The sequence below is a fragment of the Mercenaria mercenaria genome, chromosome 8 (assembly GCF_021730395.1).
Source record: "Mercenaria mercenaria strain notata chromosome 8, MADL_Memer_1, whole genome shotgun sequence".
Classification (NCBI taxonomy): Eukaryota; Metazoa; Mollusca; class Bivalvia; order Venerida; family Veneridae; genus Mercenaria; species Mercenaria mercenaria.
The window spans coordinates 57,224,291-57,242,895 of record NC_069368.1 but is presented as its reverse complement, the minus strand read 5'-3'; the positions used below and the strand labels follow the sequence as shown (position 1 = coordinate 57,242,895).

Here is an 18,605-nt window from a genome sequence, read left to right as displayed (position 1 = left end):
CGATATTTATATTGATTTTGGTTTTCTGATACTCATTCAGAAGGAAAGTTACATATGTTTATTGAAAGCTACTGTAAACGCATAAACTAACATGTAATCCTTAGCAAATTCATCCCAGACTGATTTGTCGTTGAATGAAATCCCTATTTGAAGTTCAGATGCGAAGGAATGATATCACGTTGATATAAGAAGATGCATCTGAACGACAAACAACGATTTTATTCAAAAGCAAATCGCTGTTTATATTATTTTGATTCTAGCACGCTATCATTGACTATTATCAACATCTTGAAGATATTCACCAACTATTTGCATGTTTTATGTGGTTTTCTTTTCCAGCGCTGCTATGGCGTTTGACGCTATGGCGTAACGAACAGTGCATATATTGCATACTAACACTAAGTTTCTTACACAGCCCTTGAACAAAGAAGACTGCGTGTTATCATGCAGCAATTTACTGTTTGTACGTCACCATTATTACGTCATAGCTTTGAACGTCAAATCGAAGAGCTTGAAAAGAAAACGACACAAAAGCAATTATTTGGTGGATACCATTAATGATGTGCTTAATAGTTCTTGATTTCGTGTTACAATAGAAATATCATATCGCAAAGTGATTTTCCGCCCGAATGAAGTTATTTTGCGCATTATAATATCAATCGGGTTGTGCCCTCGTGGTGTTATTGCTTCGCGCTCGAAAAAATGATTTTATTCAACGGCCAGTCACTGTTTGGGAAATATCTGGACAGCGTTAGAATGCGTGTTATAATCACACATAATACATGGCAGTAGCAATGGCGTCTGTTAAGAAGGTTCTGGACTGAGCACTCATTTGGAAAGTAGCTCTAGCTTAGCACTGCATATTCTTATCATGTACTTCTTGTGTAGCGTACTTCTTATAGCAGCTGTTATTGTATTTGTTCGACTGTTCGAGTGTAATCAGTGTGTGTGGTTATATGAAGTTTCCGTTTTCACACCTTTGTGGTAAGGATGCAAACGATGAAGAAACAAAAATCAGAGGTTTTCATTGTATGTCTAGATATTGTTTATTTAATTAAGAGCGTATAAAGTGTATTGTTTTTGCCGTTTTAGTTCATTTACCCTTCGATATACTGCCACTTAAATCTAAATCTGAGACATGTTTTCGAATTAAATTGAAGTTTTGAACAATGTGTACTTATTGAAACCAGATCTGGTATAAATTGATTTTAAAATGCGTCATTAGATGTTTTCTCGTGCATTCGTTGGTGAAATACTTTTTTCCGAGTGTTGATACTTTGGTAGATGTTGGTCTAATAACCAGCACTGTCACATACTTATGCTCGCATGATATTTCTTTGCAACACACACATTTATATATAGAGAAAAATGTTTATTTTCGTATAAATAATTTTATGAAATCATATCAAAATTGCACACGCGATTTGACGCCATTCACAAAAAAAAATGAGCGAAAAAAAAATCATGCAAAAAAAACAACCGGACACCAACATAACAGGAAAGAAACCACAGAAAATTAAAGCAAAATCTTCTTAATCCGACGGTAAATATCAAAACTGAACTGACTTGACCATTTAATTTTTACTGCATTTACGAATATTTTAAATAAATATCAGTAACTATACTGGTATGAGAAGGTGAATTGCAACTAATCAACTAATGTGAGCGTGTTTTAATGGCTGTTCCATTTAAAATAGTCCGATATTCATTTTGATTTTCTGATAACGCAAGGAAAGAAAACAACAAATTTTCTTTTTATCAAGCTACTGTTAAAAATGCAAATATCAGTTGTGGATGTTATTTTCGTCCAAACAGACGGGAATAAACCGCCTTAGAACTTTTACAAATCATCTTAGAATTGCTAGCGCGATCCATTGATCCGAAAGAACTTCAAAGAAGTCCCAGTGTGGGTTTTGCCTATCTAAACGCACAAAAATAACATTTAACTCTTAATAATATTTAAAACAGTTACTATGGAATATGTATAGCAAAAATAAAACTGTTATTTAAAGTATTATTTACGTATAAATGACATCGGTGCAATGAAATCATATCCTCCCCCCCCCCCCCCCCCCCCCATTTCGGGAATTTGCATGCAGATTTGTCATCATTCCCAGAAACTGTGTCGGTCGAAAAAAAACTTCTTCTAAAGCCGTCAACCATAGCTTCAAAATGAACATTAATTTATAGCTTAAACATTTTTCATTGAAAGTAAATTTTAAAATTGAATCGATATAATTTTTAGTGGCCCTAAAGATATTTCAATGCAAATGTTTTTCTATCGGAAGGCGAATTGTAATTTGACTATAGGGCGTGTCTGTTTGGTTGTTCTATCCAGAATTGTCTGAAATTAATTACGATTTTCTGACACTTGGGTAAATAACCAATCTAATTTGTTGTTGCTGAAAAAGTATGGAAAATTATTTCTGTGCGTTTATACGAGTATAAAGCACAATATGTCATCAGTCGCTAGCGCGATTCGTTTATTCGCCAGGATTTCCATTGTGGTTTTACCCATCTTTACGCATAAACAGCATTTCATTTAAAAAAGTGTACATATTTAACAATATTCACGAACTTTGTACATGAATAGATTACAAGAACCAGTTTACCCAATAAATTAATCTTATAAAGCCCCGCTTACATGTGTGAAATACGGTGGGTAACTCTTAATTTGCCTTTTCAAACGGGTTTAGAGTAAAGAAAAAACACACAAGATCTTCTAGAAGCTTAGTTTTCAGGGAAACAAGAAAAGATTAAATTGATTTATGTGTACATTCATACATACACTGACAGATATAAATAAACCTTTCCGGCAAAGGTTAAGCTCTTACTAACGAAGTTATTATATGTATATATCCAAACAAAATATATCATTAGCCATTGCTTAATACAAATGGTTTCTCGAAAGCATTGTCAGACTGTTTTTCTATAGTTAATGGTTTCATGTGCATCTTAGATACATTAAAATCTTCCACCGGGTGTCTCTGATCGAGCTTATGATAGAAAGCGATCGCGTAAAGCGCTTTGGAGAACTATTTACTAACACAAATGTTGTCCTTTTGGAAAATCACAATTAGATAAATGATTTACGTAATAAATCAGCTGTTTTAGGGGTGTTAAGGATGACAGTGAAAACTATTTTCTCCGGCAATGGGTTGACATTTAGAACTGTTGTTCACGGCCTATCAGCCTCTGGCAACAATTCTAAGCTTGTTCCCGCTTCCTGAGGAAACTAATTTAAACTGTTCTCCAAACACCAATGAAAAGTCCTCCATCAATACACGTACATCACAACCTATTTTCATTTTTTCAAACAAAATCTCTCTTATATGCATTATAACCTTCGCCGGAAGGTAACTTTAAATAGTTTTAGTATTAGAAAATGTATCATCATCACACTTTAACAAACTTTAACCGGCGGCAGCTTAAATAAAGTCCTATATAGTCTGATTAAAATCAAGCCATTTGCCAGCCAAACATAAAAAAGTTTTGCTTATTTTTCAGAAAGCTTCACGTCTATCCACTCGGTGTGCTCGGTTTTAGTTGTTTTAATTTATTAGTTATAGTTGTAATAGCCTGTGTAAGGTCCTTTAACTGCTGCTGGGTTGGACTTTTGCCGCTGGTCAACGTGGCCAATACTTGGAGGATGTTATTGTTCATTTTGTTCAGGTCACTCATTGGTATGGCATTTTTCAGCGAAGTTATCCCGCTTTGAATTGCTTTTATTTCAGTATCTTGTTGGCTGAGGTCGCTCTGCATTTTGGACACATCTTTCTTCAACTGTGTGGTCTTTAGATGAAAAATAAGATCTCTTATTTTATAACGATTACGTAAGTATAAAAAGGTATTTATCTAATTCAGTTTGGACATGATGTGAAATGTGCTGTGCTAAAGGACAAAAATGATAGTTTCATATAAATACGTATGTTTTAAAGGCACTGACTTCCAGAACAAAAAGGAAATATCTTAAGAAAGCTTTGAAACTTAGTAACTGACATATTGTATCTTATGGAAACACGTGAGAATTAGTTCCTGTTACTACTTTTTTCACTCAAAATTGAAAAGCGTTTGTAACAGGGTACCGGAAGTAACCTGCCTTAATTTTAAAGGTCGTTACGTACGAAGCTGACTAAGAATACTGTAAAGTATTTTATTGCCGAAGTGGAGTTCAGTCCCATTAAAATTGCAACAACAGTAGTGGTCAACCAAACAAAACATGCTTCATTAACTGTAAAACAATGTACTTGCAGCCTAATATACAACTTTCCTATTAAGCGGAAATTATGTTGACAATCTAACACAATAATTAACATTCATTTTCAATCATCAAAATCAAGCAACGTTTCCTACCTGTCCCTCTAGGCTTGTGAGTTTAGCACCGTCTTGACCAATCTGTGCTATCAACTTGAACACGGTACCTCCTACGTTTTTAACACTTGTCTGAACGGAAGTCATATTACTGGTCAATGACTGCACATCAGCTGGTTAAGAAAGTACAAAATTACTTTCAGAAATGAGCTAAGTTTCTAATATCACATCCAATACTCCCAACGTGTATTAGAAGAATTATTGCATGACAAAAATGCTAACTGATTTCTGACATTTAGACATTCAGCACGTATTTTTTATGATGCCATGACCATATAACATTAATGTCAATTTATAAATATATGTAGTACCAAATATACTTTGCGGAAAAAAGTGTTTTTCGTTCTTTTCGATATTTTCGAGAACATCAAATTAAAAGTGTTGATTAATAAAAAATTCATGTAGCTTCTTTAATAACAAAAAAAATGTCTTCTGCAAAACGTGCTGGATGAGGTAAACGAAATGTTATCAATAAATGAAAACCAACAAAACCTGATTATACGGACAAATAAAAACGCTATTAATCAAAATATCATATTGAACATGTCAATAATCTAGACAGAACGATGGTCTAATGGTTAAGGTGTCTGCCACTCAACCCAAGGGTGAAGGGTTCGAACTCATTCGGGCTACGATCACTCCTTCCCTTATGAAACCAGCACCGATTTTCCCAAGAAGCGGGCTTGAGAATGGTTATAAAAAAGGCTGGAATACTTTCATCGCAATCGAGCTATCAGAATATACCAGCAATATGTTACACACAACCATCGGTGATTGATCGGGGTTTTTTTTAGGAGTGAACCGATGACAACGTATTTAACATCGATATCACCTATTGGTCACCTGTTTTCCACCTATCAACTGCTATTGGGAAAAGATAAGTTATATCGGTGAAAAAATACCGATTGGAATTATTTTATTATTTTACAAATTGCCGATTGACAACCTGTCTACAACCGATATCACCGATAGGCAACCGATCAACAAATACTTACCACCGATAGAAGAAAGATGAAAATCAAAATGTGACATTTCGTCAGTTTTGATCGGTGGTTAATAGGGATTCAATCTGTGATCAATCGATTGCCGCCATCGTGTCATCGGTGGGTTTAATTTGTAAGTGGCCAATCGGTATTCATACGTACTCATCGGCTGTTGATCGGTTGCCGGACGCTTTTGATCGGTGACCAGTCATATTTTGTGAGTGGTTAATCGGTGGCTAGTCGGAGACAGGGCGGCGTTCGATTGGTGATGTAGGGTGTTGCTCGGTATTATATAGGCCGTCGCCAGTAGTTTTGCTCCAGTTTCTGTAGTAGTTAAATCCGCGCCACATTGGACTGAAATTCTCTGACAATGCCTGTAAAAAAGAAATTTAAGAAATCCGACAAAGGCAAGACCCCCGTGACTGCCTCTGATGAGGTCCCACAGATCACGAAAAGATCCATCGTCAGGGGAAGAGCTTGTTGCCACGGTACCAGTAGTACAGTCGGTGCTGAAGACGGAAGCGGTAGTGGCGGATCCAAGCAGCAGCATTCCTCAGAGAACTGCTCAGTGGATGTCCTTGAACCTCGTAACGTCTCTCCTATGATGAGTGGGAATGATTCTACAGTAGTTGGCAAAGAATCCTGCGATTCTGTTCATGACGATGCCTCTGATGTTCATGACAGTGCGGATGGTGGAGAGATGAAAACATAAAGATGTTATCTTCATTCCTTAATTAAATAAGTGTAGCTCAGGTTAAATGATATTAAAAATCTATGAACAAAATAAATGGCAAATTGTGTTTTTATTATCAAAATCAAGTAGCACAAAACAGTTTCAGCTGTTAACTTACAAACAAAACAGTACAAAATTATAAAAGATCTCTACAATCAAATGTCATTTCAGGAATGAATATTGCTTTTGTCCTGTCATCTCACTATAAACTGTCTTGCGGCTAGTTTACCATTCTGTCTTGCCAAGGCACAGACCCTGCTGCACTATTAAAGTACTTGGATAAGTATTCCCTCTGCTGTTTGGCGTCGGTTGCGTCACGATTATGGCCCCTTACTTGCTGGATTGCGGTCAGCATCTCATCCGTTCTCCAGGCTCCAGGAACAAGGTTATGCTGGTCATCCTCTTGGTCCAGTTGAGCTTGTTGTAGGCCGGGATACCTTATCCTCATTAGATTGTGCAAGCACACACACGATTCAACTATGGTTGCAACAATTTCCGGTGTTTGTTGCATGGTTGTGAGAAGCACTCTGAATCTGGCCGCCAGGATGCCAAATGCATTTTCGACCACTCTTCTTCCTCTAGATAGCCGGTAATTGGTTATGAGCTTCTCCCTTTCCAGGCCGCGTCTTCCAAAGGGCTTCATCAAATAGGTCCTTAACCCAAAAGCATCGTCGCCAAGAATGAAGTAAGGCATATCACGGTCATCGTTTGGAAGAGGTTCTGGAGGTGGTAAGCCAATGGTTCCATCTTCTAGCATCTCATTGAGCTCTGAATTGTTATATATCTGGGCATCTGACATGTGCCCATGACCTCCGACGTCTATCCACAGAAACCCGTAGTTGGCATCAACAAGAGCCATGAGCACAATTGAGAAAAATCCTTTATAGTTGTAATATTCAGAGCCGGATCTGCGGGGCTTCCTCAGAGCAATGTGTTTACCGTCAAGAGCTCCACATGCATGAGGAACATTCCACCTCCTTTCAAACTCTTCAGCTATGGGCCTCCATTCTTCAGGTGTATTGGGGATAGGGATGACCTCTTCGCTGTATGATTGTACTATAGCCTCGCAGACTTCTGGGATGAAGAGGGAAATTGTTGTCCTAGCCACCCTGAAATCATAAGAGAGGGAAGGGTATGAATCCCCTGCTGCTAGGTGCCGTAGTGTTACCGCCAGCTTCAATCCGGGATCTAGGGCTTTTCTCCAGTGGGTGTCCGACTTCAGAAGTGTGGGCGCGAGGCGTTGCAGAAGCTCGCCGAACATTTCCGGTGTCATCCTCGTATAGTTCTTGAAGGAGCTGGTGTCCCCTTCCGCAACTCTGCAAGAATGGTGCTATACTGTCCTAATTGAAGCCTTCTCTCCTGGGTTAACCAGGGCCTGGTCCACCATCTCCTTTGTCTCCTTCGGCGGCGTCTATGAACAGCTATGGGCTGCTGAACGAGTTGAATAGCATGTCTGACATTGAGAATTGCCTGCTGCTGCAACATGACACCAAATTGCTGGATGGCTCTGCCATTCTCCATGATGTTATTCGGTCAAGTACTCAACTGCAAATGATTAATCGGTTCTCATCACTTAAACTTGTAGTTTTAATAAAAGAACCGACAGCAACCTATATCAAGAGATTTGCAAGCTATTAATTACCGATATCGCCGATCGTACAAAGATAACCACATATGAATCACCGGCCATATCAGATGGAAAGTGTTTAACCACTGATGACTAGCTATCAAACACCGATTAATCAGCGGTACGCCCGATTTAGCTCAGATTAGCTCCGATTTACAAACGATAAAAACCGATAGTATTTTAGCATTTTTATCGATGAAAACATCCTTATCACCGATCCAACACCGTTTGAGTAACTTTCGGCCACCTACCAGCAACACATGAAACGTTTTTAACAGATTAGACAGTTGTCCATCACCGATGGCCGGTTACACAGAAAACCAGAACTAAACTCACGCATGACAACCGATCAAAACAGCGAGTAAAATGACCGATTGGGGACCGACCTTGTGTGTAACTGGGCCATTATGACAGTATAAACACAATGTTCAAATGTTTAACTTCTAAAAATATAGTCAACTAATGTCATGATGTATAAAAGATATTTTAGGGTGCAAAGCAACTGAATATTTATATTTACCTTCGATCTGGTTCATTTTAGGAAGTGTTGTTTTTCTGAACTGTGCTAACGCGTCGTGGACAATTGTTATATCTTTGTCTACTTTATTTACACGGGACTGATCAAGAATCAAGTTGGTCTGCAGGCCGCGTATTTGATTAGTATGATTTCCGACTTCCGCCTGTAGAGAACTTGTTTTCAAGTTTAAGCTGCTGAACCGGCCTTGTTGTTTTTGGTCATACAGCGCGATGTCGTTTGCTACCTACAATAATTTTATATACACTGTAGTTTTAATTGATTAAATATGGTGTATAAATAGAAGATACAATTAAAAAGGAGAAATGAATGCATACATCCATGTCAAATAAATCATATTTGTGTGACTTCATAAGTTTGAATTGCAATAACATCATTGAGCGGCTGCTTCTCATTAGGCATTAGTACTGACATAGATATTGATGCTTCAAGCACTCCTCACAGTCCTGGCAAAAATGATTAATCCAAAGAAATTGCAATTTTACAAGTCTAAATAAACGTAAGAAAAAAATTAAACCAACCTGATTGATTTTAGCTTGTAATTTAGCGACATCTGCGCTAGTGGCCCCAGTACCTCCGCTGCCAGCAGTTGTATTTATTTGCTGCAGGAGCATGTTGAGATCTCTAACTTGCTGAGATAAACGTCCGATCTCACCAGCTTGTTGCTGAATCTGAGATTCTATACCCTGATGAACCTGTAAGTAAAAAAAGTAAAAACGACAAGGAATAGACACGCAGTGATATCATTGCATTTTCTAGCAACTCTTGAACGTCCTGGTAACACTTCCTCGCAATAAAACCATAATGATTGTTCCTAAATGTATTGTGGATTATTTTTGATTATATATGTACATACATTATCATTTGTAAACGTTTGTGTTTTTCTTATAATAGACATATTTAGGAATCTTTGTAGAAAGGCTGTATGTAAACATAATTTTCATCAGAGCTAAAATCACAGATGGGCGTGAAATTCCGTCAAAAACTACTCAAGAATTTTATAGAGCTAGAAAAATGTCTACTGCAAGTCTTTTGACTTTACTAACAGAAGGGGGCTGGCGAGTTTTGCTTGCTAAAAATTTTAATAATATCCGAGGGAATAAACTATTTATTATCGGGCTTTTTGTAAGAAATTATTTTCATATCCTGACAGAGTGCTTATACAAGTGTTAGCTAGATGTTAATTTTATTCAAGTAAACTCTTAAAGAAAAATATAAAGAAGAAATCGCCGTTTTGTTCAATTTTGCATAGGTTTACTTTGTATATGAACCTATATTTCAGTTTTCTATAAAGAAAGCTGAAGCACCATCTGGAGATTCCGGTATAGACTGATTTTTAAAGACATATCAGAAAAGACAAGCGGGCATTAAGACTTAGTTATAACTTTTAAGATTGGTGTAGAGAAAAAGGAATTAAATAACTGAAATAGACGGGATACTTTTGAAAGATCATAACAGATAAATCTATATAAAACGTTCGCCATAAGAACTGCTTCCAGTTCTCTTATAGATGCTTAAAATTAGTTAAACTTAATCAGTTTTTTACATCATTAAATGCAGAAATAAGATATAGTAAGTAGCTGACCTTCATTTCCTGCTGTTGGTCACTTATCATTAGAGAGCTCAGGTTGAACACTTTGTTGTTGAAGTCACTGACTGCCTGGTTCAAATCCTGCCTCACGTTCTGCACGGCTTGTTGGAGCAACGGGCTTGAGCCTCCAGTTGCCGGAGGTGCTGCAGTGGGTGGAGCGAGAGTGGAAATCGGTTTTGAGCCACATTTAGAATTGAAAGCGGTCACTAAGTTCCTAACTTCGTTCTGAAGGTCGGATATTTTGTTGACGTAGCCGAATTGTTGGGTCTGGAGTTTTGTGATCATTGCCTGCACAGCGGCATTTTGAGTCTGATGTTGCTGTCGGGTCCGGTCTAGTTCTTGTTTCAAAGTGTGCAGTGTTTGTTGCACGGCGCTATTACCTCCCTTGCAGTTGGTATTCGGAAGATTTATGTTGAGACCACAAGACGGTTTGGGCTTTGGAGTTGCTATGGATGCTTGCCGACTTGTTGCCTGATGAGCCGAAGAAGCCTGTTGTGTCGTTGGCGCCAGTGTAGGCTTCATTGTCGTCGGTTTAAATGGCGCCTTTGTCGCTATCGGCTTCTTCGTAATTGGAGCTTGAGTTGGCTTTGGTGTCACTTTAGGTTTGGCTGTCTGTACCGGTAGAGGAGGCAATGGAATAAATCCCGCTGGAACGTTCTGTGCCGTCACATACGCTATGACTGCCGTTAAAAATAACAAAATTCCCGAATGCATAGCGAAAGCTTTACTGATACAAATTCAAAAATAAATAGAATAAGTTTTCTAGCAAATTTTGTGTATCGCTAGAATATTATTACATTAATCTCTGGTATATGAATGGTCGGATCGCGGCGGCGATGTATCTGCTAACGGTAGCATGTGATCAACTTTTATCACCGGATTATATTGACATGGGCATCAGTTTGGACAAACCGATGAGAGCATCGCATAAACAAGGGGTGGAGAAGATAAGAGCACGTGAGAGTGATGTATATGTTTAATAAAGTCTGTCATACTACAACTTAGGATTGCTCTTTTTGAGCAGACCGCAGTTAAATCTTTCCTCTTCCCGTGGGAATTTTGTTCTATGAAATGCATCACTCATCAAGTAGGCTACTTCACAATTGCACAAAATAAAACTAAAATTCCACAGAAAGTTTACTTTAATTGGATAAATGCGGCTTTTCAACTTTGTTTCCTGTTATACATTAAAACAAATCGAGGGTTGAACGGAAAATTGTCGTAACTTGTACGTTAAAGTGATTGAGTTACACTGTTTTTTCATTCAACCCAAGTATCAGTTTAATCTACCAAGGAAAGACAAAACTTCAAAGAAATATTTTTTGTTGTTGTTGTTGAATGCGTCTCCTTTTGTCAAAAATAAACTTGCCGACATACCTATGCATAAACATGATACATTGTTTGTGCGGCTTTTTATCACATTAAAGGAAACAAATGATTGTGTGAATGCATTGTTGTCATGCAATTTCTTTCTGATGTTATCCTCAATTATTTATGTCGTATCTGAGGAAGATGTCTAGGAAGACTAGAAGTACACACAAAAAACAATACCTTAATTTAATTGGACAATAAAAGGAATGGGTGAAACATATTTTGACTCATCATTGTCGTCATCTTCATCATCAGCAGCAGCAGCAGTATCATTATCATCATCATCATATCATTGTCATCATCAATACCATCAAAAACGCTTGATGTGGTTAGATAGTGGGGACTTTTCCAATCAGCTTAGTTATAATTATCATTTTCAATTTTAAACTGAGCATTTATTTTTGTAAACAAGTACAATTTTACTGTTACAGTACTCCATTTGCATAGAAAAAAAGTAAAATATATATATATCACGAAAGCTATGTAATGTAACTATGGAGTATGGTTTTTGGCAGTCTTAAACCTTCCATTGAATTGAGAAGTTTTTGGTCCTAATTTCCTATTATATCAATGTATAGTTCTACTCCAAAGCTGTATGCTAGACTTCTAGGGACTTTAAGACTTTGTACGTTTTCCAGTCTTCAGAACAAGGTCACTTATAAGATGCAGTCATTTTGAAACGATACCCTTTATATGTGAACTGTGTTTGTAACTAAATTTTACCGCTTGAAGTGTCCCCTTCTTGGCTTAAATAGAGACAGATATATTGAGCTGGTGAATTGTTAGCTGCATTCCACGTTACGTAACTTAAAGTGTGTCGCTAGACCTTGTTCTCAATTGTTAAACCACAAACATCTTCCAAAACAGACTCTTCACCCCTTGCTATTTCACACTCGTTATCTCTGAACTATTTGATAATCATTTTTTCATCTATTAAATCAGCGGCCACTTGCGGACAGTTCATCCCAAAGTTTACATGTTTTACTGATACCATACAAACAAGTCATTGATTAACCATTAAATTTTTAGTTTCTCTAAACAAGCCATTATATCAGAAGACCGGAACTGCGTCTAGAGTATATACACTCATTAAATGCCATTTTAACAGAGATTGTTTGTTGCTTAATTGTTAAACTGTTTGCAAAAAGAATGCTAGAACGTGATCACCTATTGGCACCTGTGCTTCATTTCACTCGAGGAGTTGAGAATCACAGATTCTTTGGAGATTATTTAAAGTTTTGGGAAAAATTGGAATTAAAGGGACTAGACCCAAGATAAACGACAGGATCCTATAATTTTCAAACCATTCAGTATTTTGATATTATAAGCCAATATTTTATGAAAGTAGCGTTTTGGCTAAATTCCTTTTTGTACCCTACCCAAGAACTTTCATTTAAAATACAGGCTTCATACAACAGCTTATCATCCTTATCGCCTCCTTGTTCTGAATCCGTATCACCTCAGTAGGTCCGTTTGCCGGACTACTTTTTTGACCTGCTTTCGTTTTGAGGGATTTCCATCGCAATTAAAACAAGTTGATACAATATCTTGTATATAAGTGATACTCCAGTCGTTTGAAAACATACTGCATTTTTAAGCATAATTTTGTACTGGAAAAATATCTTGAAACTGTTACTGAAAACAAGTACAGAACTGCTTTGTCAAGGTTCAGGGTATCATCACATGACCTGTTTATTGAAACCGGAAGGTACCATAATATCCCGCACGAAGAAATAATCTGTAAATCATGTAATATGCAAAAAACGGAAACGGAGTTTCACTTCTTTCTTGTATGTCCTCATTATCGAGAATTAAGAGTTAAGTACTTCAAACCATATTATCTCCATTGGCCAACCCTTCAAAAATTTGATGCTCTTATGTCAACTTCTTCCAGAAAGATTATTAACAACCTTGCAAAATTTGTTTTCTTTGCAAACAAAATACGTATTACGTCATGAACATATTGTATTATTCTGTTCACTCATAACTTTTGTTCTTCAGAAATGTATGAACTATTGCTCTCACTGCATATTGTTAGGTTAATTCCATAGCTATAAACATTGTATATGATGTTTAATGCTAATAAAGTATTGTATTGGATTGTATTGTATTGTGTTGCGTTGTGTTGTGTTGTGTTGTGTTGTGTTGTGTTGTATTGTATTGTATTGTATTGTATTGTATTTATTGTATTGTATATAAGTGATAAAAACACCCTTAAATCAGTAGCGTAGTAAACGCCTATTACTATTTACGCTTTTGGGATCTTTTCTTCATACTTTTTTGACCACGTGCGTGCTTTTTCTACAAAGAAATGTTGCATAGAACTCTCTGAATCGCTTTTTTGACATTTACTTACAGTTTCTAACAAATGAAAGCACATACTGACCATAAATCTGGCGATGTACCCCTTTATAGACATGATGCAGCTCTTTTCAAGATCTACTCTAGACATGAATCTATACTGATCGAATCACCCTTCGTGATAAACAGTTCTCGTGCTCAGACAGAATGCGAAAATTCTATTTTCCACTTACGCGTTTTCATGCATCCGGACATATAGCGATAGAACCTGAGTCTGTTTTCCCGTCCGTTTGTAGGAACCAGATTACATTAAGCCCACATTAATGACTCGATTTGGTTCATACGCACATTCGACAATCCTTGTGGCAAGAACAACAAACTGCCCTATATATAAATGACCTTGACCCTTATATGACCGTCACCTTTAAACATAAAACATTAATGAACAATATTGAACTTGTTTTGGTCCTACAGCCCACATAAATGGCTCAATTCAGTTCATACACGTGGCAAGACCTACAATATATATATGTATATATATATATATATATATATATCTCTCTCTCTCTCTCTCTCTCTCTCTCTCTCTCTCTCGATTACATAGACCTTCATATTAGCACCAATCTGACTAAAGTACATCTCCTATTACGCTACGCATAGGATCTGAAAACGACCTATTCATTGCCTCGTTCTGACGGCCCTTTCACTAGCCAATCAGAGCCTAGCTTACAACGTCTTGCAAATCCACCTGTAGCATTGGCTTTTGATATTTACAATTCTTATGTCGTAATGTAACAGATAGCCGGTTAGCTCAGTCGGTAGGCCACTTGCTTTGTAAGCGAGGGGTCCCGGGTTCGAGTCCTGTAATAACTGGATATTTTTCTTACTCTTTGACAAACGAACAAGTCGTCTGATTGGATAACATAAAAATAGCAATACTGGAAATCCAAAATATACAGAAGACGAATGTGAATGGGTCGTTCTCAGATCTTCGTTTAGAAGATCAAGTACTTTAGTCAGATTGTATTAGCACCACCTTCAAACTAAAACCCTAAAAAAACCAACACCTTTGGTAATAAGACTTGGAGTAATATTTATATTTCACTTATCATGGCTCGATTTGATTGCAATTTAAACAAGGAAGGTCAAGCTGTAATATACCTCGGTTAATCCTTCAGATACTTAGATATTGAATCACCCTGGCTAACGATCTCGTGGTTCAATTCCTGCACATTTGAACTCTTGGCCGTGATAAATCAGGCGACAAACCACTTGAAAGTTTTCATTACTTTATAAACAAAGCATTTTTTACTTTGACGGCGGTGAGTCTTACACAAAATTGCATGATTCCAGTATATTAATCACATTTTTCTTACGAGAAGCGCAACAACACAATGACAGACTCAGGAAATCCCACTCATTCCTCGCCACGAGCTTACGGTGGCCAAACAACAGCAAGACCATCTGAGACCAAGCAACCTTATCATTTGAAATAGCTGCTTTTCAAATTAGCTATTTGTTGGATGACCTAAACTATTTTATTTTATTGCTTATAAATGATAAAAACCTCCTAGTTTTTAATATGAATGTTTTGTTTCTTTTGCACTAAGAAATTTTATAAAAAAGCGATCCCCTGAATGCCTTCCGTAATGGAGTGAAGAAAATACGTCATTTAAGGAGATGCTACATTTTAACCGATTGCAACAGAAGGATTGGGCAGACAAAATTCATAATTAGTATAAACATCAACTTCTATATACAACAGGATTAAAAGAAGGCGCGTTAACCTACAAAAATAACTTTGCTAATGACTAGCAGGCGGTGCATTTTCTACTTTGAGTCTGATTCTGACCCTGCACTGTTAGCACAATACGCTCAGAAACTACGTCAGACATACTTGTCTAGCTGTGTTCAAAAATCCGTACAACTGCAAAGCACATCCGCGAGATGATCCTCCATGCGGCGCAATGCCTTCTCATAACCACAGCTTCCGTTGGCTTAAAGGAATTGACGACGTGGAAGTGATTATCCGGTTTAGTATGTACACAATGTATCGCACTCTTATAAATAATATTATCATTTTTTAAAGTACCTAACACCATTAATGTATTTATGTTTATAATGTGTGTATACAATGAGAACACGGTGGTCACGGATCAGTTCACAGAATTTGATCGGAAACTTAGGCAGTTCTTGAATGGTTGTCTTACCTCTTATTTTGCTGCAGGAGAAAAAAGTAGTTATTCTGGATATTCTGTACAAGTTATGTCTGGCGGGGCTCCACCATCCCTAATGTTTTCTGGTTCATTGTATTGATAAAAAATGAAGGAAATTCTTTGTAAGGCGGCATCTTGACTGTCTCCTAACAAATGTTCGGTTTGAACAAAGAAATGTCAGTAGAGCGTACTTTTCTAATAGTCATGTAGTCTTTTGCATCGTAGTCGGATTTCCTCTTAAAAGTAAATTATATGATGGTCAAGTGGCAGAAGTGTGATAAAAGTTTGAAAAATGGATGATAGACTTAAAATATTTGATATATGACTTATATAGAATCCGTCAAGGGAGTTTGTTTCGGGAAGATGATTTGATAAAATTAAAGCGTTCTGATCAGTTACAAGACGGACTATTAGTTATTATTTTGAACTTCAAGGCGATAGTTTTATAGCTTGCTAAAATAAGTACATGCTGATTACAGCCGACTTGCAAATTTGCTTTTCTTCATTAATTCACAAATGAATTTACTACCAAAAATATACATTCATTACAATACTGAAGAAAGATTGGGTGAAATGTCCATTGTCAATTAATTCAGCTAGTAACAGACTTGATAGCTCTTTTGCCTAGTATATGTAAATGTTTGGCCCATAAAAAATAATTTAAAAATGTTGTTTTTTCCCCAAACGTTGCTAGCTTGATTACCTATATCGTAACTTATACAGTCGACGTAATTGCTAAATGGCCACCAATCTTTTAAGCATGCGAAACATACTCATTAACCCGTATTTCAAACTCTTTAGCTAAATGCAGATATTTTTATTGAAATAGATCGCACGAGTGGATTAGATAATATGACCCTAAAACAAAAATAAAAAAGGTAGATAACGTACTTACTTCAATTCCTCGTAGGCGCGTTTTGTGCTTATGCAGCATTAGCAAGTTGGCACCTCACCTATCTGAGAAGGTATTTGTGAGGAACGTTGGCAAAAGATCAGTTTTTTTTCAACTCTCTAGATTTTGCGGAATCCGTCTCAAAAGGATGTAAGAAAAAGATCATGTGCTCAGTTTGGCTCAAATCACGAGTTTCATGGCCAAATTCTGTATTAACTGCCATATTTTTCATGAACCTAACCAACATTTCTACTTCTCCAAAAGAACAACGGACTGTTATATATTTGGCTAATGGTACTTTGCGGAACCATATAGTTATAGAATTTACGACTCGGTCTTTCGCAGTGACGAAAAATAATATTATATGTGATTTGATGAACTGAATATTGAGTTGTTCTCATAAATGTTCTTTCTCCATACAGTCTTAATTTTCAAATTCATAAAAATGTTTGTCAGATGTCAAATATTGCGAAAATAATGCAGGTATAAGAATGGTTGGTTCACTGTATGTAGAATTTTTCTGTGAACAAAACAATGACCATTGAATGAAAATGACTTACAATATTATGATACAATATAAAAAAAATCGTAACAATTTTCGGAGTCCTATAGAACGATCTATCGTTTATACATGGTATTGTTTTGCGCAGTCGCAGAGAAAGTCACGGAATGCTAATATGCTGTTAGATTTTATAAGGACATATTTGTATAACCCCAACAACTTGAAAGGGCCGTCATATTACTTCTATTGAAAATATTCGTGGAAATTTATTTTGGTATCTGACGTGCTCAATGTTTGTACAAAAGTTACATCAGCTGCAAATGCAAATTATATGTTGTTCTCTAGTAGCACACTCCTAATAATTCAGGATAAAAAAAATGTATTAACTTGAAGATATTTGGAGAAATTCTATTATTATAACGCAATTTTGTTATAATTATTTTTGTTAAGAATGACGGGATCAAACACAGAGCACCAGTGATATTCGATACAAATCACGTTTTTTTTTTATAAATCTAATGAGCACTGTCTTCAACTAAAATCAAATTTCCTGAATAGAAACTCAGGAACTTCATTAAGGCGGCCAATAGTATTATTGTAAAAGCGTAAAAAGTCCCAAAATAAATACATCAAATGCAACTGTAAAACTAGAATTATATTGACATCAAAAGAAATAGTCCACCTTTGAATACTTTCATATTAAAGGAGTTGGGCGTAGGGTAATAACAAATTTTCATAAAAAGTAATAAATAGATAAAGCGAAGAACTCCAGAAATATACTTTTTACTTCAAAACTAACATGTTTCGTCCATTGGACTTCATCAGAGTATAATAACAAAAAAGTAATAAAATGTACATTTTAAATGTGACTGACCGCCATGCTCCAAAGTTACAGGGTTGTCCTCGCCCAGGGAATCCCGTAACAAAATGCACGTAAATAAAGTAAAGAAATCTTGATATGCACTGATTGAAGAAACCTTTCAATCTATATAAGATTTCGCCAGAATGTTTTACAGACTAAAACCAGTTTCCAGAGTTTTCATATACTTTTTGCAGTACATTTTTCGCGTGGGATACAGCAGCCATACATGAAGTTATCCTTAAGACACCCTGAATGTTTCTGTTTACAAAGCCGTATACAGTCTCTGCTTCCTCTCAAAACAGTTTTACAACTTTTATACTTTTCCATAAGTCGGGATATACAAAAAAGAAAAGAAAAGAAAATAACTCTAAAGTGATTAAATTACGCGATAGATATTCAGTGTTTATAACATTAATGTTAATTTTCTTTCTTTTCCAAACCATGATGATTTTTTATGATTTAGATAACATTTAAAGGAACAGAATAATTTTCAGAAGTGTCTTTTAGAAGTCAATTTTAAAAATTAAGATTTCAAAAACATTACCAGGGTTCGTGCAGTGAAGTTTATGGCTTTTACTTAAGTGACCTTTCAACTTCATACACAATTCAGATATTATATTG

The 18,605-nt window shown here is 36.4% G+C and overlaps 1 protein-coding gene across 1 annotated transcript; it reads right to left on the bottom strand.

The window, feature by feature from the left end:
• Positions 1 to 2,718: 2,718 nt before the first annotated feature.
• Positions 2,719 to 10,619, bottom strand: LOC123566293 (early endosome antigen 1-like). Its single transcript, XM_045360248.2, has 5 exons — positions 9,835 to 10,619; positions 8,771 to 8,944; positions 8,235 to 8,475; positions 4,354 to 4,484; positions 2,719 to 3,792 (listed from the first exon to the last, which is right to left on the bottom strand). Exons 1-5 carry the CDS (start codon positions 10,552 to 10,554, stop codon positions 3,520 to 3,522), a joined length of 1,539 nt encoding a protein of 512 aa, XP_045216183.2. The 5' UTR covers positions 10,555 to 10,619; the 3' UTR covers positions 2,719 to 3,519.
• Positions 10,620 to 18,605: the final 7,986 nt, after the last annotated feature.

Bases quoted from the DNA above. Each gene is read 5' to 3' on its own strand.
- LOC123566293 (XM_045360248.2), bottom strand. From the start codon at position 10,554: ATGCATTCGGGAATTTTGTTATTTTTAACGGCAGTCATAGCGTATGTG. The intron at 8,476-8,770 runs GTTGGTTTAATT...AAATTATTGTAG, and splicing joins TACAAGCTAAAATCAATCAG to GTAGCAAACGACATCGCGCT. The intron at 3,793-4,353 runs GTAGGAAACGTT...TTTCATCTAAAG, and splicing joins TCACAAGCCTAGAGGGACAG to ACCACACAGTTGAAGAAAGA.